General features: G+C 39.8%; 2 protein-coding genes across 3 annotated transcripts in view; one reads left to right on the forward strand and one right to left on the reverse strand.

Annotated features, from left to right (window-relative positions):
• EVC2 (EvC ciliary complex subunit 2) overlaps positions 1-27,285 on the forward strand; it is a 59,454-nt gene that overhangs the window by 25,469 nt on the left and 6,700 nt on the right. For both annotated transcript variants that reach the window (XM_054172429.1, XM_054172430.1), the window contains exons 10-19: positions 2,603-2,927; positions 5,253-5,492; positions 6,107-6,282; positions 10,950-11,109; positions 12,362-12,826; positions 15,535-15,735; positions 17,022-17,144; positions 21,556-21,783; positions 24,211-24,422; positions 26,335-26,422. In XM_054172429.1, coding sequence (XP_054028404.1) covers positions 2,603-2,927; positions 5,253-5,492; positions 6,107-6,282; positions 10,950-11,109; positions 12,362-12,826; positions 15,535-15,735; positions 17,022-17,144; positions 21,556-21,783; positions 24,211-24,422; positions 26,335-26,422 — 2,218 coding nt within the window. The remainder of the gene's footprint in view (positions 1-2,602; positions 2,928-5,252; positions 5,493-6,106; positions 6,283-10,949; positions 11,110-12,361; positions 12,827-15,534; positions 15,736-17,021; positions 17,145-21,555; positions 21,784-24,210; positions 24,423-26,334; positions 26,423-27,285) is intronic.
• STK32B (serine/threonine kinase 32B) overlaps positions 26,273-27,285 on the reverse strand; it is a 149,568-nt gene continuing 148,555 nt past the window's right edge. Inside the window, exon 12 of the mRNA XM_054172435.1 lies at positions 26,273-26,377. Coding sequence (XP_054028410.1) covers positions 26,326-26,377 — 52 coding nt within the window. The 3' untranslated portion in view covers positions 26,273-26,325. The remainder of the gene's footprint in view (positions 26,378-27,285) is intronic.

Below are 27,285 nucleotides of genomic sequence, written 5' to 3' on the forward strand. Positions count from 1 at the left end.
GCCTGAATAAATCCCTATCCTGAAGTGTTTGCAGTGTCTGTTGTCACTGGACCCAGCAGGAGAGTGTGGAAAGCAGGGGTGGAAAAAAAGGAGGGAGAGACTGAAGGGAGGAAGCTATAGGACTGCACACAGGGTCTGCATGGGCAGACAAACAACAAATACCTCAAAAATATAACCAAAACAAGGAAGAAAACAAAACACAGCCCAGCTTACTGATGTTGTATTACTAACCCCTCAATAAATGGATGATTTAGGAAACATCTGCAACTAAAGACCTTTCATGTTGTTACTTGAATTGGCTGTCTCCACTTGCTGTTCCTAAAGCCAGCACTGGCACATGCTGTTTCACATCTTGGCTGTGTGATTCTCCCTGTCTGACCTCTCTCCGTCTTCACTTCTCTGAAGTGTGAAGAAGCAACACGGACCATAGCACTTCTGTTTTGTTCTCCTTTTTCCTTCCTTACAGCTAACCCATTGCCATTTTGCCCATGAGTGTAGGAGATGTGCTGCTCTGGTTCAGGCAGTAGCAGTGGGTACCACTGGGCTGGGGGCAGTTATGTGTCTGCCCATTCCCGGCTGCATCCCCCTCTCCCGCAGGAGCTGGTGCAGCTGCTGCTCTGTGGTACTCCAGGTCACAGCTGCAGCCAGGTATCTGAGACAGTGCAGACACAAACCATGGCCCTAAATTACATCTTTTTGGTATCACAAAGGAATGCTTTTGCAGAAACTGCTGCCTCAGGGCTCCAGTCCCCTTGGGATGATGTTGTAATATGTACTGGCTACAGCTACTAATTGGCTGCCATTTGCAGATGAGAGATGAGTCTCTGAAAATGAATAACTTTTCTGTTTTGGTGAGAAAGTGTCACTGAAGGGGAGTTTGCTTAATATTTCACTCCCCTTTAGACTTCAGAAGATTGTGTCACAGTATTTTTGTGAACTCTGAATTAATTTTTTAAATGTCAGAAAGCCATTAGTTCATTTTAGGACTGTTACATTCAGCTGCTATTAAATTCTTCTGTTCAGAAATTCCCTCTATGGGCCTCTAATTTGAATAGTAAAGACACAAATATTTTGTAGTTAATGAGAGGTTTGCTTTTTGGGAGCACAGTGTGTTTTCTTTTTTAAGTTAAATATAGTTGTTTCTTTTTGACACAAGCTGCTTTCCTGTATTCTTTTATTAGGTCTGTGGAAGACATCAGATGCTCAAGCACTCTTTCTGCTTCTCTGTGTTTGGTGTCTGGGATTCACCCCTCCTAGATCTTCTTTGACTTATCTTTAAATCCTCTTCCTTTTCAAGTGAGTGAAAAATCTTTACACTTGCTATTTGCAGCCTTATTTTCTACTTGTCTGTTCACTTTTCATTCCCCCACACTTCTGTACCGCCTACCTTCTGTACTGTCCTCATCTTTTCTCCACATGCTTTGTCCAACAGAAGCTTTGATCTTTTTCATCAATAGATTCCCATCTGCTACCTGTACTTCATTGGCTTTCATGTTTCTGTTACGTTGAATATGCTCAGGAAGAGATCTGAGACCTTTTAAACATGAATTGCTGTAACAAGCGGAGTGCAGAGCATTTAAAGCAACTTACTATATCTACCTCAGTTTCAGGAGGCAGGGACTGTCAGGGTAGGATTCTTTTTCCCCCCTAGATGTCACAAAACATGGCACATTTAATCTGGGTGATTGTAAGCATTGCTTTTCTGATGAACTTGGTTTCTTGTATGTATAGGATTCCAATTTTGTACTGACTGTTCAGGTCTAAAACTCGACGTTGTATTGATGCAGCTTGTTAAGGCTGTCCTCAACCTCTCATTTGGAGTAAGGGTTTGAAGCAAGGTTTCTGGTGCATGTTATAAGCTTGTCTCCTTCCTGCAGGCTGCTGTGTGGAAGAGGCAGACCAGAAGCAAAGTACACCACATGGAAGGTAGATTACAAATTTTAGCAGACCCATCCTTTCTTCAGCTGAAACTGAATAAAAGTAATTGGTCTGGCTGCCATCTTTCCAGGACCTGAGAGAGCTGTGGCTTGTAATCACTTTTTATGCTTGGATTGGTGGAGCAGTTTACATGCTGCTTCTGCTTCATTGCCTTCTTCACAGAGGTGTTTTCAGGAGAATGGAGAGTAAGAGTTGCAAATTAAATACTCTTGATCTCTTAACAGCCTCACTTGCTGACACATGAGCATCAGGTGAATTATACCTATTGCTCCTCCTGTGTTTGCCATCACGACCGTGAGAAGCAGAGTTAATTTGGTACCATAGTTCTCTTTGTGGCCTTGGATTCTGGCAGAATGCAGTGCTAACACATCAAAGTTTTCTGTGTATCTTAGGGAACTGATCAGGTTGAACCTTGTTTAATTTATCTTAAGTCTGTCTACAGTGGAAATGCCAAGAATGGCCATACTTCATTAAAGCTGCTGTAGTACAAGTTGGCTCACCCTGCTTTTTCATGAAGGATTATTGTCATGATTAGTAAACTCATGTGCTGTGATCTGACTGCCCTTCAGTTATCCATTATTGAATGAATCTAGATATCCTTCTTTTCTGACAGAGATTGTCTGTAGGCTGTGATTTCAGAACAGTCCTGATTGCCTTTCTACAGCTTGGAGGTTGCCAGCCTGACACGGGCAGATGCTGATCTGGAGGCATATCGAACACAGATATGCAAGGAAGTCATTGCTATGTTGATGAAGAACATGGTTTTAAGTCACAGCCTCTTTCCTCATGTGGAGAAGAGGATGGGTTCAATTTTCAAAATGCAGTTTCTTGCAATGGAGAAAGAGATTCAAGAGGAATATGAAAGGAAGATGGTAGCTTTAACAGCTGAGTGTAATCTGGAAACTAGGAAGAAAATGGAGGCTCACCACCAAAAAGCCAGACATGCAAATGAAGAGGCTGAAGAGTTAATGAAGAAAGTGAGTGAAAAGGTAAATCTGATAGAAAATCAAGGTATTTTGCATGATACATGGTTTTGCTTAGATAGTTTTTCTTTAAGAATAGAATTGCAGTGTTGTAGAAGATTAAAGAGCTCTGCAGTCCTCAGCACAGGAAAGACATGGACCTATTTGATCCAGTCCAGAGGAGGGCCACAATACTTACCAAAGGGATAAAACACCTCTTTAGGAGGATGGGCCGAGGGGATTGGGGGGTTTGTCCCATGTATAAAATTATGCTTCAGTCTTCCATGTCTTTTTTCAAGCATATTGAATGTTCACTTTAACATATGAATTGAATATATAGTGTATCTATATAGTATATATTGAGTAGCATACAGAATTTTTAATTCATGTATCTGGAGAGGATTCTGTTACATTTTGAGTATTTCACCCTGTAATCCTAAAATGCTAAAATAGCCAAGTTCAGTGTTTCATGCTTGTCTAATCTTAAAAGGATTAAGATTTGTTAACTTATATTAAGAGGCTGATTTAGTGGGAATAACTAGTATAGTTTGCTCCTTACCAGTGGAGTTTTGCTTCTCTGTGGGTATTGAATGTGATGCTGCTGAGTTTCCAGCTGTCTGTTTATGTTTGACTGTGAAGAGGAGAAGTCACGTAGGGAATATAATCCCTTAGACCAGTGTGATCCCTTATACTTGCTTGTTCAAGTTTTTTGCCTTCATTCTTACTTGCATATCATACAGCTATAGCTGTTAAAGACTATAAGGTCAATTCATGATTGAAGTTTTGACAAACGAAGTGTTTTGCTGAGTGTGACCCATCAAAGGTAATACAGTATGTGGAGGCTCTCAAGAACTTCAGTTTGTCAGGCTGTTGTGTTTAGAAACTTGATGGCTGAAGGCTACTGAGCCAGTTGAATTTCTTTGATGTTTCCAGGTGAATTTTAAATTGGGACTCTAGGGAGCTTTCACATATGTAGGATATGAGCATCCTGAACTAGAGGTGATAAAAAGTTAAAGGAGATGGCAAGGAAGGGGTATTTGTGGACATAATTTTAAGGATTTTTAAGGACAACTAGCACTTAAAATGACCTCTCCCTGAGATAAATCTTGCCTTTGCTTAGAGAGGGGCTTGACTGAAACTCAGTGTGTGCACTTGCACTGAATATGCTGTCAGCAAAGAGGCTTTTCTTTGCACAAAAGACATTGGTATTGATTCAGTCTGGCTTGTATTGGAAATTCTGAATGGTAGGAATCAAAGAAAGAATTAAGGCCAATCCAGGACTTGTCCTGGTCCATTTATCTTGTACTAATATCTTGCTGTTCACTTTGCTGTCTGTGAAAAGACCTACTTTGGTGTTTACCATGGAACCTGGTTCAAAAGGACATGCCAGAGCACTAAGGGTGGCCCACACTTTTGTGCCCAGCAGCCGATGTCCAAGAGGACAGCAGTGAAAAACAGATGGTACAATAACCTCCTCCCCTTCTCAGCCAAAGCACACAATGTATATTCCCTGCCTTTTGGATTAATTATTTGCTGTCTGCAGTGTGTTTCCCAGGAATGAAGAGTGAGGTCTATGGGAGAACTCAGTACAGAGAATGGTTCTCCCCAGATAAATAAGAAGAAATTTAGAACAAGACCAATGTAACTACTGTTAGGTAGCCCTGCTGGCATAAGAAACACTCATTGCTCTGTGGGCCATGTATGATTTGATTTTTTAATGAGTTTATGCCATCTGAGATTAAAAAACTATGAATACATCTTATTGGAGAACAATGAGAAAGTATTTTTTGTAAAGAAGCTTATAAATGAATTGCCATTTAATTCTACTCTCTGGCTGTAATTCTAAAAGGATACTTTTGGATTAATTTGTGGAAACCAAGAGATAAATAAGAGCTTTTAGAGATTTGTAGCAGAGTATTTTATCTAATTTATATTGTTTTTTAAATGTATGCTTATTGTTATTTCATTGTTCTGACTTGTATGAGTCTCTTCAATTTTAATAGGATTTCAGGATTGATGAAACCTAAGAAATTAATTTCATATGTATAGTCTTTCTGTTGAATTTCATGCAGCTTTTAATAATTTTTCTTAAATAATTCTTTTCAGTCCTAAGAAGAACTTTGTTATGTGTTGGAAATGTTACCTGGATTAGAGGTTGATGGCCGTACAACCTCTGTCATTAAAAAGCAGATGAAGGCCATGGAGAGTGTTCATTTAGTATCAGCCTCCATTCAAACTTGAAATGACAGCAGATTATATGTAAAACACGTATAAGATGGTAGCACTGATGCTTTAAAATCTGTTGCATACTGAATAGCACTTGAAATGAATTTATTTCTCTCTTCTCTGCAGCCTGCTGTAGAATATAGAAGTCTTTTGGATAGACTTCACAGACTGGAGCAGGACCACCTGAAGAGGTTCCTTCTGTTAAAGCAGGAGGAATATTTTGCAAAAGCTTACAGACAGCTGGCTGTTATCCAGAGGAAGGAGCTCCATAATATTTTTTTTACACAGATAACAAATGCTGCTTCCAAGGGGGATCTGAAGTTAGAAGCAACTAAGACTTTAGTGGAAGATTACTCTCAAGTACAGGTAAGAGGATAATAACTCCATTCCTGACCTAATGACAGAATACATGGTTAAGTCTTGGAAACATCTCAGGAAATAGTCTTCACTCACAGAACTGTAAAGGAAATAATCCACATGTTAACTAATTTTCATAGGAATAGTGTTTAACATTTTAATCCCATCACTGTGCACATCTAGACATCTACCCAACTGTGTGGTGGTGAATACACACAGCATTTTTCTACAGCAACAAGTTAGATATATTTGCCACAAAGCCACATGCTTAGTGCTGGCTTTTCTTTTCATGGTGGGATACCTTGAAGGAAGAACAGTTCTACTAAAACTGGTGGGGTTGAGTGCTTCTTTAATTGTGGGTTCCTAATTGAATGACCAGTTAAATCAGGACTCTCAGGAGGCGCCCTGGAGGTACTCAGACCTCTGTATTGTTGAAACAACAATAATAATTTGACATGATGATTGGAGTTAAGTTGATAATAATTTACTTTTTTCTGTTTTCACTTACAAGAACTTTTTTAATTTTGCCTGGTAATAAACAAACCTGATCTGATACCCACAGGTGTTAGCTGAAGTTAACATTATATCTAATTATATATGTTTGTTTGCATTCTTTCCTGCAGGGAGACATCGAAGAGCTAATGGATTTTTTGCAAGCCAGCACTAAATATCATCTGAATAGAAGATTTGCTTACAGAGAGTATCTTATAAGTAAGATACAGTTAAGGGATTCTCAAGCCTCTGCTCTTATAAATGCAGCAGCAGCCCAGATAACAACTCTTATTAGCAAGACAGAAAGGTAAATATCTTGACTGTATTCTTGACATTCATGTGACTGTGTCATCTCAAAGACAATAGAATCATATTCAGAAGTCTTTGTGTTACCTAGCAGGAAAGGTGTATAATAATGTTATCATTTAAATTAATGGTAGGAAAATATTTTTTAGCTGATGACTTTGTTGGTTAATACCTTGGCAGATACTAAGGTTAGACTTTCAGTCAAGTGTTGGACAAACAGGGTTATATTTCAGTTTCTTATTATAAAGTGATTTGAGGAATATTATAAAATTGGAGCATTATAATGAGCAGCAAGAGAATTCTGGTCTGAATAGCTGGTACTTTAAATTTGTGTCTATATTATCCTATTTTTCACTTTAGTGTTGAATCTGCTTGTCTAAATATAGGTACAAGTCTGTCTTAATCTATTGTGTCCAGCTTATTAGCCTGCCCTAAACTTAGTGCTGCAAATGGAATTTTAAAATGCAGAACTGTTTGTATGGAGAAGAGAAATTGAGAACAGATGTAGATTAGATATACCACAGATAAAGAGACTCATAAACTAGCAGATAAATCATAAAGGGAGAGGTCTTTTAAAAATGGAGCTTAATAGGATGTTTAAAATAGATCAGATAGTAAGGCCATTTCAAATTAACACACACACACAAAGATTCTGTGCAGCCACAAATGAAAGCTATAAAAAGCAAAATAAAACCAAACCAATTTTAAGGAGGGTTATGAACATTTTAAATTAAACAGAGCAGCCAGTTTTCAAGCTGGGCTTTCTAAAGATAGTATTTAAATAAAATGTCCCATTTGTCAAGGCTGGCTGTGGGTACTTGCTGCCTTTGGAAATGAGGTCCATGGACTACAGTGCCAAAAGGCAGGAAAGTGAGTTTTAAAATACCTGTATAGCAGTCTTCCAGTACCTGAAAGAAGTCTAAAAGAAAGCCAGGAAGAGACTTTTTACAGGGTCTTGTGATAGGACAAGAGGGAATGGATTGAAGGTGGAAGAGGAGAGATTTAGACTGGATATTAGGAAGAAATTCTTTACAGTGAAGATGGTGAGAGACTGGAACAGGTTTCCCAGGGAGGTTGTGGATGCCGCCTCCCTGGAGGTGTTCAAGGCCAGGCTGGATGAGGCCTGGTCTAGTGTCCCTGCCCATGGCAGGGGGTTGGAACTGGATGATCTTTAAGGTCCCTTCCAACCCCAACCATTTTGTGAATCTCTATCTACGTAGGCTTTTTGTATTTTCCCTTAAATAATAATTGGGCATGAGGGTGGTACTTAAGGCAGGTACTTATCCTGGGTTGTTTTGGATATCCTTAGAGGCATGAGGTTCTTGATGTTTTTGAACTGCAATAGCTGTAGCATGGTGCTTCATCCTTTAACAAGTATCTGCTCATTCACAAGATACTTTATTCATTCCTTCTTCTACTGAAAACTGAATCCCATTCTGATGACTTGCTAGGTACCAACTCAATACCAACCCAAGCTGCTTTATAAATTTCTCTCCAAATTTTAATTTGTAGAAGACCTCAAGCATTTCTTGTGAACTGGGTTTTTAAAGTAGGCAATTGATTATCTTTGACGTAAATGTTCCAAGCAAAACATCTCGTATTGATTTCTTACTTATTCTTCTGAATAATCTTAATTTATATGGACCTTGTTATAAGCAAAGTAATTTTCTGAGCAGTGTCCTGCAGGACCTTCAGTGAGTTGGTATTGGAAACTGAATGCCTCCAGCAGTAATGAATTGGTATAAAGTTTTGCAATAATCTCTTAAAACTTTTTTTGCTTGTATCACTTTGTTATGTAGAGCATTTATTGCACTGAATTATTATACCTGAATTTTGGTGTGTGCATCAGCAAGATGCCAGCCAGTTCAGCAGATGAAATCCAGAAGTAGCTGAAGAGAGAGATTTGAGCATTGTCTTGCAGGTGATCTAGCCTCTGTGTACATCCAGGCTGCTGCAATTCTTCTGCTGCATGTCTCCCTTTTATTTTTGTGATGCTCCTGTGCCTTCTCTAGCTTTCATAAAACAATCTTCCTTTGCTGGGGTCCAGCATCACTTAGATAGTTCCCCATGGCATCAAATACCAACTGCTTCTTACTTTTAGTGCCCTCGCTTTGTGTGTTCTAATTTTGTTGGCTTTCATTGAGTATAGAGAAGTCAGGGTCTGCCTCTGATACAGTTGCTGGTGGCCACACAATTCATCAGTGTTCCTTCCATGGGACACTGTCTTTGGCAGGATCTCCCTTGTTATTACTGCAGTATTCTCCTTCATTAAAATTCACCTTGTTCAAAGACATTAAACATGTGCCTTCACATTTCTTCAGTGATGAGATGTCTGGTATGCTGAGACCAAGCAGTTTGTCATACACTCTATACTGTCTCATTATGTTTCTCCTTTCCTTGTGTTTTGTGTTTCAATTCAGAGTCCTTTGGGAACATGACATCCTTTAATTCTAATACTGTATTTATTTTTATACTGTATTTACACCAAAGCAGAAATGAGGGTCTCTGGCCAGGATTGAGCCCTCTAGGAACTGCTGTAATACTGACTAATGTCAGTAAGTTGCCACATAAACTCCAGTGCTGGTTGGTGTTTTGGTCATTATTTTTGTTATCTGGAAGTTCTAAATAAGTAGATTCCAAAAACATAATCAGGTTTTACAATACTACATCACCTTCACTTTGACCTGGGAAAATCTCTGAATAAATCAACAGTCTCTAACTGAAATAATGTAGACCCTTTTGTGGTTCTTTTTTCCTCCTAGAAACAGGTAGGTATATATCATCCTCCAGTGATTGTACCTTGCATGGCTTTTTCTCCATCTTTCATTTACTGGATAGTTCCAACACATCTGTCTTTCTCTATTGCAGCCTCTTTTCACTGCCCTGGACAGGGATTTTAATTGGATGCAGCAAACCTGCATTTATTTCCTCAGTACAAGACAGGATGGAGGTGTTAAAAAATAATATCTTACTAATCTTCTTTCTTGAAAAAGGAGGGCAAGACTTAGAGTTACCAAATATGGGTGGAAAATTTGGTGCTGTTGGGTTGTTTTTAACACAACACTGAAATTTAACATTGATTGCTTTCAAGGCAAAAATGAGTTGATCCAAGAATGATGCTTGGTGGATTGCTCTCAAGATGCTGAGAGGTATTTTAATCCTCTTCATAGAAGATTAAAGAAATACAATAGAAAGAGTTTGGAAAAGCTTTGGAAAGGAGGGCTTTCTCTGCTTGACATAATAGTGTGATAAAGCAGAGCTGAGTTTATCCAGTGCCTTCATTATACAGGGAGTGATACTTCATGGTTTGGCCAGGAACTTGTAAATGCTTGAGCGGTAGGTGGAGAGTTGTGAATTGTGGTATCTGGCCACCATGGTTACAGTGCAGTGGCCTAAATAAACCTTAATCTTCTGGTTTATTTCTAGGAGCTTTTATTTTAGGGATTTTATTTGAAATTGAGTTGTTATTGTATCAACAAATCCTAATAGAGCAGAATGAGAGACTGTCTCTTCTGGGGAAGGCCTTGCAACATTTAGCTGCCACTCTAGTTCATTACTTGGGCCAGGTATCCTTGGAACAGAGACTTTGAAGCCCTGGATCATCTCAATCCAGGCTCTGTGTGTAATGTTCATGTCTTTTGAAAAGTAAAGCAGAAAGTATTTGAACAACATCCAGGTTCAGGTCAGGAGTTGGTTCTTTCTTCTCAAACTTCCATACCGACCTTCTCAACCCACAATATTGGGAGTTAATATGAGAAATTAGGACTCACAAATGTCCAACAGCCTGGTCTGGAGGAAAGTGTTCTACTGTTCTTCTGTAGTCAGGGTAAGATTTCAGGAATTTCTGGTGTAAATATAATAGCAAATAGGTTTTGAAATACAATTCGAGTGTGGGGAGATGGAGGTTTTTCTAACTGTTGCAGACATGGTTAGGGTCTTGCTTACTCTGCCACTGGAGGTAGACCATAGTCTTAAACTTCCACTTGAAAGCCCAGTGTGCTTAAGACTGAGAAATTGTTCCATTTAAATTACTGTATTTCACTATCAATTTTAAATCATGATTTTCTTTTTTTGAGAGTGTAAATGTAATAGCAAACCTGAACAGAACTCTTTTCATGGGCATAATTGCTTTGTATCTTCAAAATAATTTCTAATAGTTGTTACTTGATTAGATTACATCCTTTAAGGAGAAAATTGTATCTAATGAGGAGGCAGAGTTATAAAAGACATCTAGAATTGCATTGCAGGGGCATTAAGTGAAAAATGCAAATATTATGAATAATACATAAGGTTTGAAATATCTCATCTGAATGTCACATTGCTAGCTGATGTGTGTTTGATTTTGGTTCTTCCCTCCTTCCAACTTCCTTCCTTCCAACTTCCTTCCGAATTCCTTCTGAATTCCTTCCTTTCTCCCTCTCTTCCTCCTTCCATCCTCCTTCCATCCTCCCCTCCTCCCCCAGTCTTCCTTCACAAACTTCCTCAATTCTCATCTCACTTCCTTTCTGTTACCCACTTGCTCGTTTGACTCCCAGAGGTATCACTGCTAAAGAACAAAGATGATTCTATGTATCTACTTTCTTGAGCCTTGTTACGGTACTAATTGCCTCAAATACCCTTTGGCTCTTAAGAATTTGAGCTAACAGGTTTCAAATGCTCTTATTACAGAGCAGGTCATCTACCTGAAAGTCATTTGGGAGTGCTGCTGGACCAAGCTGAGGCTGAAATTAATTCTGTTAAACAGAAATTCAATCATGATTTAAAACAAGAAAAGCAAAAGCTTCGCCAGAAACTCATTACCAAGCGAAGGAGGGAAATGCTACAACAGGTAATTATTTTTGGTATATTTCTTTTCACAGGGCTTCTCATGAATTAAAAATGGAATGAATTGAAAAATAAAGTGTGGTTCTCAGGACAGGGGTCAACACTGTCAGGAACACAGATGAAAATAAGCGTCAGTGGCTTGCTATGTAGCACCATGTTCTGTATTAATTATGCCATAATTTACAGCTTTTAGAAGAACCTGCAAGAAAGTAATATAATTGGAGAAAGCTGTGAAGCTCCTCTGCTTAGTCTGGCCTGTCCAGGAGGCTTATGCCAAGCCTATGTAATGTGCTAACCCAGATGAGGTTCTGAGGTTGGTGAGGGACGTGACACAGATTTGGGACAGTCATGGTTTTCTGTGGGTTTTCTGGCAGTGTGTGGCTTGGATGACCTCTACATCATAGCTAAAATTTGCATACAAAACAGAACTGTTCAAAATATGCTGGCCCTGTGGCTGCTTGTGGTGGGATTCAAGTCACCTAATCTCAGCCACCTAGAAATCAAGGCTAGCTCCAAGAGATCTCAATGATCTCATACTGGAAGATCACTTGCAAGTGATCTGAAATAAATGGGAGTTACTATCCAAAGGTCCTTATCTTTGTCTGCCTAAAGGATGTAGAAAAAAACCATATCTTGACTTAGGTGATACTTCTTTAGGTGACCAAAGTTGGGTGAGATTAATTTTACCTTTTGCAGGTTGTATGTTTCTGTGCTTTCTGTGCTTTAACAGATACCATTACAAGGAGAGATGGCAACTGTAACACTGGGGACTTTATTTGATCTATTTATTCTCAGTATAGGTAACTTTGGTTTAGCTTTCCAGTGAAATTGCTGCATTCTGTAACATAGGGAAAAAAAAGGTTTAAAAAATCAACCTTTCCCACCACACACACTCCTTTTTCATTTCCTTGATATTTGATCCACATTCACTTCTGGAATGCTACCAGATCATTACAGTTCAGCCAGTTAGGATTATATTAAACCACAAGATCCTGCATTAGTTTAGGTGTTAGCCCTGCTCTCTGGCAACAATACAAATTGTCACATCTTGTGTTAGCCCTTCTGACAATAATCTGATGCACACAAAGTCATCATGTTGAGGGTTAGGTAAGTCCCTAGACACTGAAAAGCAGTTTCAAGAGCACTGAGAAACAAAAGTATGGAATTTTACTTTACTGTGAAACGCATATTTAAAGAACTAGAATTTGAGATGTTCCTTCTCTTAACCTTGTTCCTTCTTTTGGCAAATGAATCAGCAGAAAGAGCATCAGAAGGAGCAGCTGTCACTTGGAGACCCCTTCAAAACCACTAGGGAGGTTACTCACTACTTGAGCCACTGGAAAAACCTTCTGAGTGACCAAGCTATTGAATTTGAAGAACTTACTGAAAAGCTTGACTTTGAGGCCAGTGAAGAACTGAAAGAGCTTCTCTTTAGTATAACAGACAAAACTGTTGAAGAGCTTAAGCGTGTTCAGTATGGGATATTTGTGCAAGAACTGGTAAAGCTCAGTGTGCCAAAGATGTTCCTGCTGGAAGCTGTGGAGGAGCAGAAAAAAGAGATGGTTGTTAAACATGAACAGCTTGAAAGGGAAGAGCATGATAAGAGCACAGCCGCTGAAGAGCTTCTTCAGCTCGCCAGGCAGAAGCTGAGCCAAGAACTGGAAATTAGTCTTTTGGAACAAAAAAAATTAAGGAGCTGGGAACAATCAGTATTCATGCAAGTATCTCTCTGTACCCTTTTCTTAGCTATTGCAAATAGAGATGAATTAAGAGTTCTCACACCTGCCAGTGCCAAGTTACCTGTTGTTCACTTGGGAATTGATTTCTGAGGCACACCCAGCACTGCAGTGGACATCCTAGGAAATGGTAGTTTTGAAACCCAAAAGGTGGAGTAGTTTTATACTTCTGTTTGCTCTGTGTCATGTTTCACTTGTGCATCTTTCATCATCATTCTCAGTCTGTTCTCAGAGGTCCAACACTTTGGAAATGCCATTCAGTGTATGGGGCCTAATTAGCCACGTGTTCAATTTTGAATGTATCACTTCCAGCTGCAAGCCAAGCCTTACTCATCAGGTGCTTGTTTTAAGCTCTACCACAGTATTTTCCCTTATTTCATGAATACACAGCACAGTGGTGTGATCTCATCTCACAGGCTCCACAGGTCACACTTGTCTGATCTGGCCTGCTGACCAAGCGCCCCTGGCATGAAGCCCCCAGGCAGATGTGTCATGGCATGGCTGATTTTGCAGTCATTTCTTGGTGCCAGACACATTTTGGCCATCCCTGCCTGCTATTATGTGACCTGGGGAAGGTTGGAAATTGAGTGATGGCCTTGCCACCATTGGGAAAGCTTGCTCAGGAAGAGACCACAGATGCAGTGGAAAGTCAATGTGTGTGGCCCCTCTCAGACTGGGTAGCAAGGCCCTTGAGAGATTTGCTCCACTCATTTATGTTTCTTCTCAGCTTTCAAGTGCTTTTATGACTACTTGTTGTGTTACCTGAATATTTACATTACTACATATCCTATACAAAGTCTATTTCATAAAAGATGTTGGAGACCTAGGAACATGAAAAGTAGTCTTCTGTCAGAGCTGTAGCTTCATCAGGGGAAGCAACTGTAAGAGCCAACTCTATAACTAGACTTTGTGCCCCTGGAGCAAAAGTACTGGGCATGAGAAACTGAACAGAGGAAAAGGCTGGGGGGGAACCCAAAGGCAAGCATGAGTTAAGGTTTCTCCTTCACACCTGTTTTCTAAAACAAAACAGATTTGCACAGGCACTTTTGTCCAGACAGCATCTTCCTTAGTTTTCCTGATGCACAGTGAAACAAATAGAAGAAATGTTGTCCACTGCATATTTCCTTTGCTAAAGAGAAACAATGAATCCATCTGTCTTGTTTTCATTCTCATGTCAAGACCTTTATGGGGTTTTTTAGCAATTTAAATACTTTTCTCTGAGCCATTCCAGTGTATTTTCTAGCTGGGATTACCTCTTTATTGATAGTGCTGGAGCAGACTGAGCCTCTGAGCCTCCTCTTCTCCAGGCTAAAGAATCCCAGCTCCCTCAGCCTCTCCTTGCAGGGGCTTATGCTTGAGGCCTACCACCAGCCTTGTTGCCCTTCTCTGGACACATTCAAGTGTCTCGATGTCCTTCTTAAACTGAGTGGCCCAGAACTGGACACAGTACTCAAGGTGTGGCCTAACCAGTGCAGAGTACAGGGGCACAATGACTTCCCTGTTCCTGCTGGCCACACTATTCTTGATGCAGGCCAGGATGCCATTGGCCTTCTTGGCCACCTGGGCACACTGCTGGCTCATGTTTAAGCAGCTGTCGATCAGCACCCCCAGGTCCTTTTCTGTTTGGCTGCTCTCCAGCCACTCCAACCCCAGCCTGTAGCTCTGCATGGGGTTGTTGTGGCCAAAGTGCAGCACCTGGCACTTGGACTTGTTGAATGCCATCCTGTTGGACTCTGCCCATCTGTCCAGTCGGTCTAGGTCCCTCTGCAGAGCCCTTCTGCCCTCTAACAGATCAACAATAGAATATGCAATTAATATGTTTTTGAAAGAAAACTGCTTTTAAAAAACATTTCCTGTTCATGCTTTAGATACAAATGCATTCTTTAGGAAGCAGAGAAAATTTGTGAAAATCTGTGAACAAAAAAATTATGCTAATTTTCATTAAATACTCTTAATGAAATAGTCACAAATAAGGTGATGAATGTAGTCTGAGGTTAGTCACAGCTGGAAGATGAATTCAGGTTTTGGCATGCTTCATTTTTAAGTCAACTTCAGCTTGACCTAAAGGATCAGTTCCCCAGACTTCCCTGCTGAAAAACCTTCCTTCTACCGAACAGGAACTTAGAGTGATTCAAACTGCTGCTAAAATAGATTCTGCGTTGTTCAGACTGCTAAAAGCTTTTTTACAAAGAACAGCTGGAACCCTTATGGCTTGGTGATGGGAGAGCTTACATATAGGAGTTTATTATAAAGAGATACTGGGGTTTATTTTATTTCCCCCCCGCTCTCAGTAGCTGTGCGTGCTAAGTGCTGGGAGACAGGACAAGGAGAATTCACAGGAAGCTTTTAGCTCTTATTTCAGCTCTCAATTTTGGGCTTATATTGTCTGAAGAGGTGGGAGGATTCTGTGCATAGAAGAGTGCTAAAATTGTGTATTGATTTTAAACTGTTTCCCCTTGAAAATGAAGTTTTACAGTCCAGGAAGTTCTGTATGCAGAACTGAAAGTATCTTCAAGGATCTTTTGAACATGCTGAGCAGCTCAGACCTCAGTGTGGAATCATGAACTGAAGTAGGAGTAAGACAAATCAGGATGATCATTGCCATGGGATGTTTGTGTGCATGTCTCTCAGGTTTTATGTAAAATTGCCTCTAACACTGAATAGCAAATGGTTTTCATTTGTTTAACAGGCAGCTTCTACGTTTACCCCTCTCACTATCAGAAGAGGAATTGCTTAGACTGAGACAAGAGCTGCACTGCTGCTTCTCTCAGGTGGACAGCAGCTTGGCTTGGCCCAAGATAAGAGCAAGAACCTTGCTTCAGGCTTTTGAGGTGGAACGGAGGGATGCAGAGCTGCTGAAGGTCGATCAGAATTTGGCAATGACAAATAAACAGGTGGGAACAATGTGGGATCGGTGTGGGGATCTGAAGGGGGCTCCTGAGTGTATCCACAGGTTGCTAGCCTCAGCCGCAGGTATGGATCCATAGCTTCTCCATGGGTATGATGACAGTGCACACTTCTCCTGTCTATGTGAACTTTGCTGAGCCTTAAAGGTAATTGTTTGTGTTGGATAAATATTCTTTTCACATACCCCTACATATTTCTGCTGCTCACATGTCCTCCAGCATTCCCAGGAAGTTGACATAGATAGGAACAAGCAGATAGGTGGCCAAAGGGGCTGCATTTCTGAAGAGAGGCAGATGAAATGCCAAAAATCTGAGCAAAGCTGACCCTGGCATTGAATGCCAAAGACAAGTTGGGTCCTTTACAGCCCAAACTGAGGTTTCTTTGGGAGACCCTACACAATACTGTATTTGGCACTAAATCAAACAAAGGTTTAGGGAGGTTTTTTTAGGGCAATGATCCACAGTGTCTTGTCCACATAGGAAAGGGGTGGGGGGGGGTGTGTCTTAATTCCTAGAGTAATATGTAAAGTCTATGGAACCCTAAGTTATAAAATAGGAGGAAAAAGTGTATCCTGTATGGGTTGTATCTGCTACCATCATAAAAAGGACGACTTTGCCTCTCTTGGTTATGTTTTCTAAATGTGTAAGCTCACTTGGGTTAATTGTGCTAGGAATTAACCTAGTTCAAAACCTTAATAATTTCTAAAGTACTAAAGAAGGGAAATGACTTTGCAAAAGCCTTATAGTTGAACAGATGTTATCATTTCCCCAAGAGTCTGTTATACTTAGTTGATATTCTTGTAAAGAAATAGAAAGGTCAAGAATAATTTGATTACATGGAACGGTGCCCCTTAATAGTATCACGGTTCATTTGTGATTCATATACTGTGCCTTGAAAACAATGTTGTTCCTAAATTAATATTCTTTGTTCATTTTTAACCGTGCTGAGGACACAACAGATCAGCTCAAATCTTCTCTTATTGTCACTGCAAAAGCTTGTTTAAGCTCACAGTTATGCGCTAGCAGTTTTCATGCAAGGGGTTGAATGTGTCATTCTTCTTGGAAGAAATTAAACTCAAAATTTCCAACTTTGTCTGAATGGCTGAAAGGAATCTTCTGAATCATTAGGCAGCACCTTCACTTCAGAAATACTTCCTCAGTGAAAGTCATCCTTGCCAAGTGTCTCATTGGTGGACCTGCCAATAACAAGGAATAATATTAACATCGTCATCTGCTTCTTGCAAATAAAGCTTTTTGTGTTCATCTTCTTCCAGCAGCATAATAAAGTGAAAAAAACAGGATCCAGGAATAAAAATAAGGTAGATCTTCTGAAGAAGTCTTTACAGGACAAAATTTTCATTTATGAAGACTTGATGAAAGGTGAAAATTTGGATAAGGTAAGCTCAAACTTCTGCACTGAGGTCAAACCATAGATCCTTAGTAAGTAAATACTAACAGCTTTCTGTCAATGTGGTTAAGAACCAGATAAAAAAGACATGCAGTGTAGTGGCATGATGCATCTCTCTCTGTTCTTGCTTGTATTTGTTAAGATACTGCATTTCAAAATCAATAGCTTCAGCTTTGTTTTTATTTTTGTGCCTTAGTTACAGAACTGATTTGATGTCTCAGGTGTTTCTTCTTCTGGTGGTTTTGAGGCTTGGCATGCACGTGATGGCATGACTCCCCTAGATCCTGTGATTTCCTTAGTAAGGATTTCAAAATTTTAAATCACAAGAATCATAGACTGGGAATTGTAAGGGGTCTTCAAAGGTCATCTAGTCTGCCCCCTCCACAATAAGTGGGGAGGGGTCAAGTTGATAAGAGCCCCTGGTCCAACTTGACCTTGAATGTTTCAGGGATGGGGCTTCTACTACCCGTCAGGGCAACCTGTTCCCAGTATGATTCTCCTGTATTTCTGCCTTCAGTGTTGCTGTTCCCCTGCAGACTTCTTATTCTTGGAGGATGAGAGTGGCACTGGCCTTGCTTTGAAAATCTTCAAAAGCAAGCTGTATCTACTTCTTTTGTGTTTCATAGCTGGTTTGAGCCATCATGCGAGTGAGGAAGTAGGTTTTCCTTTCTGAAATAGCTCAGAAGAAACAGTGGTAAAAGTACTGACATTCTTTAGTCTGTTTTCCCTGCAAGACTTAAAAACCCTAGTAATAAGACTTGCATGAGAAATGGTTTTGGGATTGCAAGTAATCAAGGACATTTTCAGATTGTTCCTGTTATTTGTAGTGTTTAGGACCGAGACAACGCTAGTTAGCAATTAGTCTGAACTACATTTGTAAAGTAGAAGTCAGTGCTTCCAAGCAGTGGACTAATCAGGGCATTTACAGCACTGACAATATTTGATGTAATTTAGGTCTTTCAGGTGGAATCAGCAGCAAATGTTCAGACTTAGAGGAGCTGATTCATCATAACCAAATTAGTTTGACACTCTAGTAATATCATGTCAAATAGTACAATGTCAAGGGGTATTTTGCAGTCTTCTATTTGGTATGATGAAAGGCTTCAAGAATGGCCAAGGAATATTAGTTTAGAATTAGTTTATAATTTAGTTTGTAGTCAACATTTGAAGTCACCTTCTGTGTCACACTGAAGTCACATCTACTTGCAAGCTTTCAAGGAGACTTTAGAGCAGCCTTCCTGTACCTGAAGGGGAGCCACAGGAGGGCTGGGGAGGGACTTTTTACAAGGGCTTGTAGTGATAGGATGAGAGGGAATGTCTCTGATCTGGAAGAAGGGAGATTTAGGCTATATATTAGGAAGAAATTATTTACAGTGAGGGTGGTGAGACACTGGAATAGGTTGCTCAGGGAGGTCATAGATGCTCCCTCCCTGGAAGGGAGGTTAGACAAGGCCAAGTTAGGGCTTTGAGCAAGCTGGTCTAGAGGAGGTTGGAACTAGATGATCTTTAAGGTTGCTTCCAACCCAACCCATTTTCTGATTCTTTGATTTTCACATTCTTTGCAGAGCTGTGATTTCAGAACTGACAAGAGACAGAAAGGCGCTCAGGTAGCTAGGGGTGGATATTTTCCAGCTGAGTAATGTGACATTTTGTTTGGCTAAGAGCAGTTGGTTTCCTGTATAATGTTGAATAGATGCTGAATGATAAAACTGAACATCCTTCCCATGCATCTGGGTGTCCTGAACATATGGCTTCTTACTTAGTAATATGCAAATAGTATCTAGTTTTGCAGTTTGGACCATGAGTCAGGCATATACTGAATATAGCATAGAAACCTCCTCTTATTTGAAGAGTTTTTGACAAAAGTGTGTTTAGTCATCAATGTCATCTCTTTTGGCTTTGAATTCAATTTCAATACAATTAAAATCTACATTCTTGTGTCTCCTTGTAAGTGAACTTGAGTTGTCAAGCTGCATTTCCATCCCTATTCATTATTCATTTTAATGGGTTCAAACTGACACTAAAGGTGATCACTCATTTACTCATTTACCTATTCATTATTCATTCAACTATCCCCAGATTTCATATATGTGTAATTAATTTAAAATCCCTGTGTCTGAAACTGAGCCTCCTGTGAAGAAAGAAGCAAACTCTAAATCCATTTGTATGCACACACCTGTCATAAGGTCTCTGTCATTTTTGTCTGCATTTTTAAAGCTTTGTAGGACATCCTGTTCCTAAACCACAATGGCAGCTTTCAGATACTACATTCCAGTTCTGTGTCATATAAGACAAATCATACTTAAAGCACATATTTTCCTCTTCTTTGAGAGCCTGTAACAATGTGTATATTCTGTCAGGCAGTACAGTGTGTCTATAATGTCATAACTCATTCAAGCTAGTAGGATCGTAATAATTTCTGTTAGATAGGAAGCTGCACAAATACATTGAATAGGGAACATCACATAGATTCTGGACATCAGTTTTGCTGAAAATGAACCTATTTGCTTCTAGTCAGGTAGGCTGAATGATTTTTCTTTTCCCATTCCTTGAACAGGTGAAATCATAACACAAGTCATTTATTCTCCTGTGACAAAAGCATTGCTTGCTTTTATCCATCTTAATTTTCCTGCTCTTAAGTAAACTCAAAATTCAACATTGCACAAATTTCAAAAGGTGACTTGTGACATTAGTTATCCAGCTTGGTTCACAGGCACCTTAAAGTGATGTCAGCTCTGCATCTCAACAGCTAGAGAGCAGCTGTTGCCAACTAAGTGGTTGGCTGAATTGGATAGAAAGTCTTTGCCTTCCTTTAGTAGGTATTTTGCCTGCTATTTGTTCACATGTCTGGGTTTTGCTTTTAAGAACTCACTGCCATCCTTTCTTTAGGAGTCACCTAAGAGTGCAACAGCTTTCACCACTGAAAAGAGGAGTGAGGGAAAATTAATGGAAACCTCACAACTGAGATGTTTAAAACTTGGACAGTCAGACAATATGGCTCTGAAAATTGCTAATTGCTTTTGTCTTGTGTCACAGCAATCAGTAGCATAACAATTCAGCTTGAGTCTTATTTGAGAAATTAGTCTTGGGCACAGACTTTTGAAAAAGATGATGATATTATTATAATAATTGCTGTTTTAAACATTTGCCTTGGCACTGAGATGTTTCATAGCCTAGCTTCTAGGCCTTAGTGTGATGTCACTGGCTCATGTCTTGAAATAACACTTTGAGCTTGAAAATAAATTTGCTTTGGTGAGATAAACCAAACCAACTCTCCCCCCAGAAATGAGTCAGGGAGGGACTGGCTGTCTTGTGCAGTCTGTATCAGAGCCATGACTTGTAGGATATTCAGTGGTAGTTTTTATCTTTGCTTTCCATTCAGTGCTGCTAGGATGCAATGCCTATGAACTGCTGGACTGTGTCAGTAAAACGCATTACAGAAAACAAAAGGCCTTAAATTCACTTCAATATGTTTCTTGCCTGCCTGCAAAGAATGTAGAATATGGATATAAAAAATAGTATTTTAGCTCTTAGTATTGATTTGTTTCCTACTGAAGACTTGTAAACAAGCATTGGCTATTTCTGCATCTATCCTAAGGTAACTGTCATCTGCTTTTTTTGAACAAGTAATGGAAGGCAACTCAGCTCTTTTTTCATAGACTCCCAGTTTGGGCCATCTCTTTTGCTTTTCACTGGAGATTTCTGCCTCCCATGCACTAAAACAACAGCTTACCTTTTAGCATTTTGGTGACTACATTCCCAGAATGATCTCTGAGCTGAATTCTCCTCCTAACTGAAATACCTTGTATGTTTATTTGTAACCCACAAGCTAGCTTACTATTTAGTTCTAGATCAATTTATTCTGTTACCAATAATCTTTGAAGATGGGAATTTGTTAAAGATGCCAAGATAGCAGTCTTGCTTTTACTTTGTGTCTGTAGGATGATTTCTTACTCTTGTGTTGTAATTGGCTTAATTCACATTAGTAGGAAGTCTGTCCTGAAGGTCACCTTCCGTCTCTGGTATTCAAGGACATTCCAGATGATATAATGGAGCCTTTAGAGAGTATCACATGAGCATGAATGGGAATATCACCAGCATATGTGGTTCCAAATCACATTTTAAATGTAGCTGTGTTAACTGGATAACAGAATTTGTATTGATACACAGTCACACTTAGCAGGTCCCTTACTGATAAAATATCCAGAGGAAATTTCTGGTACAAGCTTGAAATTCCATGATAAAAGCACTTTTAAAAACAATGGTTCACATTGTAAGATAACAGGATTGATCTCTTTGCTGTTTTAATCCTGCTTGGTAATTACAGAGTAGTAAAATCTTAAGCATGCATGTGAAGTTTTCTGTTAATCTTGTTATCTTTTGTGTTTGGGTGTTTTTAGGTTAAGTACGAGGTGCTGCTTGAGAGACAGCGTCAGCTGCACGATCTGGAAAATAACCTTGGAGAGTATATTGCTTCTTTAGCCTTTCAAAAGACTGTTAAAAAGTCCAAGATGCTGGAGCTGTATAGTGCTGCCATAAATGTACAAGCTTTACTGTTTGAGCAACTGAACACATCAAAAACCCTGTCAAAATTGGAATGTATTCAGATTTTAGAAGCACATAATCCTGTAAGTAATGAAGTTGTGAAAAGGAAAAGTTTCTGTTAGGGCACAGTGACTATCACAGTAGCTTATTTGACTTTGATCTAGCTGTGCTGGTTTGCAGCTCCTGGTAGTCTTTCCTTTATTTTCACAGAATCAGAATATCTTTTGTTGGAAGATCATCTAGTCCAACCTTCAACCCAGCACAGCAGGGTTAGCACTAAACCCTCTCCCTAAGCGCCAGGTCCATGTGCCACTAAAACACCTCCAGGGATGGTGACTCCACCACTGCCCTGGGCAGACCATTCCAATGTTTGAGAATCCTTTCAGTGAAGAAATATTTCCTTACATCCAGCCTAAACCTCCCCTGGCACAGCTTGTAACCATTTCTTCTAGTCCTGTGGCTTGCCACCAGAGAGAAGATGCTGGCTCCCTTCTCTCTCCAACCTTCTCTCAGGTAGTTAGAGCAATGAGGTCTTCCTTCAGCCTCCTCTTCACCTCTTCTGTGGTTTTGTGCACTGTAATGCACTCAGTAAAAGGAATAAGGAAAGAATTAGAGCCAGGGAAAATTGTCTATTATTAATTTTAACTATAGTAGCATTCAGAGGTCTACAGTCAAGAAAGAGCAGCATTTTGGTGCTTAATTAATAGCAAAGTTTTATTGATCACAAGAAAGGCAATTGGGAAGTGATTGTCAGTCAAGACTGAGGTAGTTTGTAAATTTTCATGATTGTGTTACAAAGTTGTTCATGTTACAGTTTTTAAAGAGTGTATGTACAGACTTCTACCTGCCCATCTCCCTCTGAGCACACTCAGTGCAGTTTACACAGTAGAAACTCTGGGAAAGCCTCTTCCCATCATCATATTTATTATGTACTTGGTATGTGCCACATTTCTAATCTTTTTTTAATACTTCATGCTGTGTATTCATAAGGATATTTTTTTTTTAACCTGCTCTTTGCAGCCATCCAAGTGAGGCTTGGAAGACCAATGAAGTAGAACAAACAAAATGGATTTTTGAGAGGAAAACCTCTTTGCTAGAGGGCATCATTAGACAGCTATTGCTATGAAAACTCTTGGTTAAATTTTAATGCTGTCATCTCTACAGTTTCTCTCAGAATGGCAGTTAGAATACTTATGTTCTTCCAAGTTTGCTCATATTTGTATTGAATCTGTAGGAGATAGTGAAAGTTGTATTTAGAGGGAGCATTAAAATAATGTAATCTGGAATTACTTGCTGTTATGGAGCAAGTGTAAGGGGACTCTGCAAACAGGCTCCTGACAGCTTCTCTGTCCTTGAACAGATGAAGAAAAAGGATTGAAAGAGAGACAGAAGAAAGACCTGGAGTATCTAACACTGGATTCTTTATTCAAAGTGCAAGAACAGAGCTGAGCTCTCTTTTGGGGGAAAAGCTGGTTTAGGCATTGCTTGAAGTGTCTGTTAGACTTGGTTTACAGGGACTAGTCATCAAACCTCTCTCTTCTGCTGTGTTTTTGTCCCAACTTCTTTGTTCCACTGACTGGCAAATTTTAACACCTGTTAGTTTAGAACAAATCTATCAGATTACACGGGATTCCCTAATGCTGACAACATCAGTCAACAGACATGTCTGGCTATCTGTCAGCTTGCTTAGTCCCCTCAGAGATAGGAAGTCAATGATTGGGTTTGGTTTTAGGAGAGTGGATCTAAGCTCCAATGTCAAATCCTCCTGACCAGGGAGCATGCAATTACTTAGAGACAACATGCTGCATGAGTCTGTAGTGTGAGTACAGCTGATGAGGTGGAGGAATAGGTTGAAATCCAGAATTTTATTTAAAGTGCAGGTTGGGAAGTAGGGCACTGAGATACTTTGCAACTTAAATCTTGAGTTCAGACAACAATGGTACTGGAAAACTGGAATATGAAGCCCCCTTTCTAATGTCTAGTTTGACTCCAACCAAAGAGAGATCCAACCAATGAGGAGTGCTGTCCACTTAAGACTTTGGATTTTAACCCCTTGGGTTAGCCCTTTGAGCTTTAGCCCTTTGATTTTTAGAGCATTGTATTTTAACCCTAATTTTACCATGATAACTGCGAATTACAGTGTTTTAACTTCAAAGCTCTTTGATGCTATCTGTTGATTCAGTAGCTGAAACTAGTTAGTCTGACTTTATCAAGGTTTTTCAGGGGCTTTATGCTGCTTATGGTGCCATTGTTTCAGAAAACATCGGCCTTTAGCACAATGAAAATTGTCTCATATCATTCAGCACTGTTCTGACAGTCATGGCATGCAAGTCATGTTTGCTGAAGCTGTTCAGCGAGCTGAGAAGTGGAATGACTGCAAATGGCTGGGGAGAACAAGAAATGAATAAGCTAATACCAGAAATTCTGATACCATCTTTATTCTTCACTCCAAATTAAATTATTCCAAGTGAAATTACAACTTTTTATCATTACATGTTTTGAACCTCTAGGAGATTGAAGAACTTGACAGGAAATTGGAGTATGAAATGTTCAATAAGGAGTCAGCTCAGCAGCAGCATCTAATGAGTAGGCAGAGGTGGACTCCAGATGGACTGGAACTTTCAAGTGAAGCTGTGGAAACAAATGCAGACAGACAGGTGACAGCTCTACTACAACAGGCCATGAATAAGTGTAGCCACTTCATAAATCTGCATCAGCAAAGGTAAGTGCTTTGCTCTCAGGTTTAGCTACTGCAGTCCTTACAAGCCATAAGACATGACAAAGAGCAGGCTGAACTTTCTGTTGTGTTGGGAAGGGACTGCACATTTGTCTTTGAACAGTGCAGTTTTGTGATGTGGCCCAGAGCATATCTGAGGAGTCTTGGGAGTATGGAAAAAAGAAACAGGAAATAATAACAACAACTTAGTTGCACATAGAATGTGATGTGTTGCATAGCAATCACCATTTCTTGATGAGCACAGCAGAAAATAACAATACTCCTTAGCAGCAAGAAGGAGAATTTTAATCCTGTTCCTTCCATCTCCAAGAATACAGGTTTTGACTTCAGTGAAACCTGATCTGCTGGGTCAGAGAAAGTAGCTGAGACAATTTAAAGTGAATTTCCTTCTCCACTGTCACACTGCAGACTGAATTTCCTCTCATGCAATCGTTTTTGATAGAATATATAAACTCTTCTTCAGAGACTGGCTCAATTCCAGCTTTTAAGTAAAGGTCTCTGTGACAAAAGGAAAAAAAGAGGAAAAAAAAAGCTTCATGAGAAGTATATAGAAATATCTGTTGTGGAGGTTGCCTAGCTAAAATGAGGCATAATTTGCAAAATTGCAAAGTATTGTATTGCATTCATTAGGGTTACAGGAGTCAGAAATTACATTTCCATGTGCATTGCACAGTGTTAAAAGCCTACCACGTCTCAAGGTTTATGTAAGATGTTCAGAGGGTGCTTTCCATCACAGGGAGGTTTTTCTGTGAAACAACTGATGTATTTTAAATGGCTTTGATGGCTTTGAGTGAAGTTATTGCAATCTTTAGCGTGCTTTAATTCTGAAAGGGCTGCAGCTCTACTCAATGTAGGTTAACAACTCTCCTGTTGCAGAAGGCCTTTAAAGAAACTGTAACAAGTCTTTACTATTTACCTGGAAAAATGGTGAAAGAAACAAGTTTTGTGCTTTTCTCAAATAGCAGAAGAATGGCTTCATGATTTGGTCCAGAAACAAAACAAAAAAAAATCACCAGTAGTGAGGAAGTTAACTGTTTACTGCTATACTCTAGCAACAACAAAAAATGGAATAGAATAGAATAGAATAGCATAGAATTAACCAGGTTGGAAAAGACCTTTGAGATCATCAAGTCCAACCTATCACCCAACACTATCTAATCAACTAACCCATGGCACCAAGCACCCTATCAAGTCTCCTCTTAAATATCTCCAGTGATGGTGACACCACCACCTCTCTGGGCAGCACATTCCAATGGCAAATCTCTCTTTCTGTGAAGAATTTCCTCCTAACATCCAGCTTAAACCTCCCCTGGCACAGCTTGAAACTGCATCCTCTTGTTCTGGTGCTGGTTGCCTGGGAGAGGAGACCAACCCCCACCTGTCTACAACCTCCCTTCAGGTAGTTGTAGACGGCAATAAGGTCTCTCCCCTGAGCCTCCTCTTCTCCAGGCTAAGCAACCCAGCTCCCTCAGCCTCTCCTCACAGGGCTTGTGCTCCAGACCTCTCACTTTGTTGCCTTTCTCTGGACATGTTCCAGCAACTCAACATCTTTCCTAAACTAAGGGGTCCAGAACTGGACACAATCCTCAACATGATCCACAACTTGCCATAAAATGTGGTGTTAAAATGTGAGGAGGATGGAGAGAGGCTGAATCATGTTGCTTTGGAGCCATTCCAGATATAAATTTGGTGCAAGACTGTAGCCTTAGATTCTGCTCTGATGTTTGCTTGGTGGTTAGGGGAAAAAGGAGGAGAAGTTGGCCTAGTTTAGAAGTTATGCTGCTTGGCTGACAGAAAGATACAAGTTTCTGGAATGGGTGACTTTCAGATATTGTTTCCTATCACACAGTCATTGCCCTTGGGCAGATTTCAGTGTTAATTCTGTCTTTCACTTCAGCTTGAGAGATGAGCAGTGGAATTGCGCAGTGCTTGAAGATCTCCTGGAAAATATAGAAATGGATGCAATTTTGGCACTTTATAGTCAGGTAAGCATGAAATTGAACAAAGCTCCCAAGTTTAAATTACAGCTGTATCCAGAAATCAGCTTTTCTTGCTTTTTTGGGAACTCTTGCAGATGTATTTGGACCCAGATCTGCTAATAGTCTCTACCAGTTCTGCTCTTTGTAGCCTGTATTGTCATACACTTCCATTAATTCTAAGCTACTTTCAGCCTTTTGAATTTTACTGATTTACACTTCTTTTTGTTCACTTACAGGTCCTTTCCAGGGGCTGTCCTGTTGCATTTAATTCTGTACAGAAAAGTAAATTGCCTAAGTTTCTAGTCTCCAGACAGATTTACAGCACGATTTTCATGTAACGAGGCAAGGCTTTTGTCTGGGCTTTAGTCAGTGTTAGAAAGGATTTGCACTGATAGTGTTACAATACTACATGATAGAAGGACTGCTGGTTACATTTTCTGGTATCATTACTCATATTGTTTTCAAAAAGAGCATCACCTCTTCAGGTAATTTGCTGGCTGCTGGCTGCCTGTCAGTTTCACAAAAGGCATTGAAAATGAATCACTCTTGTCCCCAGATTTTGTCTGCAGGCCTTGGTTGAGATATGTAGCTAGCATCAGGAAAGAGAGTCAGTGTCACAGCTTTTACCATTCAAGTACCTTGTCTCTTAGGGGCTAGCATAGTTACAGTTACCTGTATCATAAATTGAGAGCCCAAGAGGCCAGCAAGCCAAGGAAGGACCACTTAGACTAGAACAATGTCAGCTTCTCCTGTGTCTCAGCTTGTTTCTGCTCAGTTTTCTGAAGTCTGGCCTCTCCTGAGTTAGATGTCTATTTGAGGTCAGATGCTCTCCTGTGTATTATACCTGTGTTAGGAGTTTCACCTGGAAG

This window comes from Dryobates pubescens, chromosome 23 (assembly GCF_014839835.1).
Source record: "Dryobates pubescens isolate bDryPub1 chromosome 23, bDryPub1.pri, whole genome shotgun sequence".
Lineage (NCBI taxonomy): Eukaryota > Metazoa > Chordata > Aves > Piciformes > Picidae > Dryobates > Dryobates pubescens.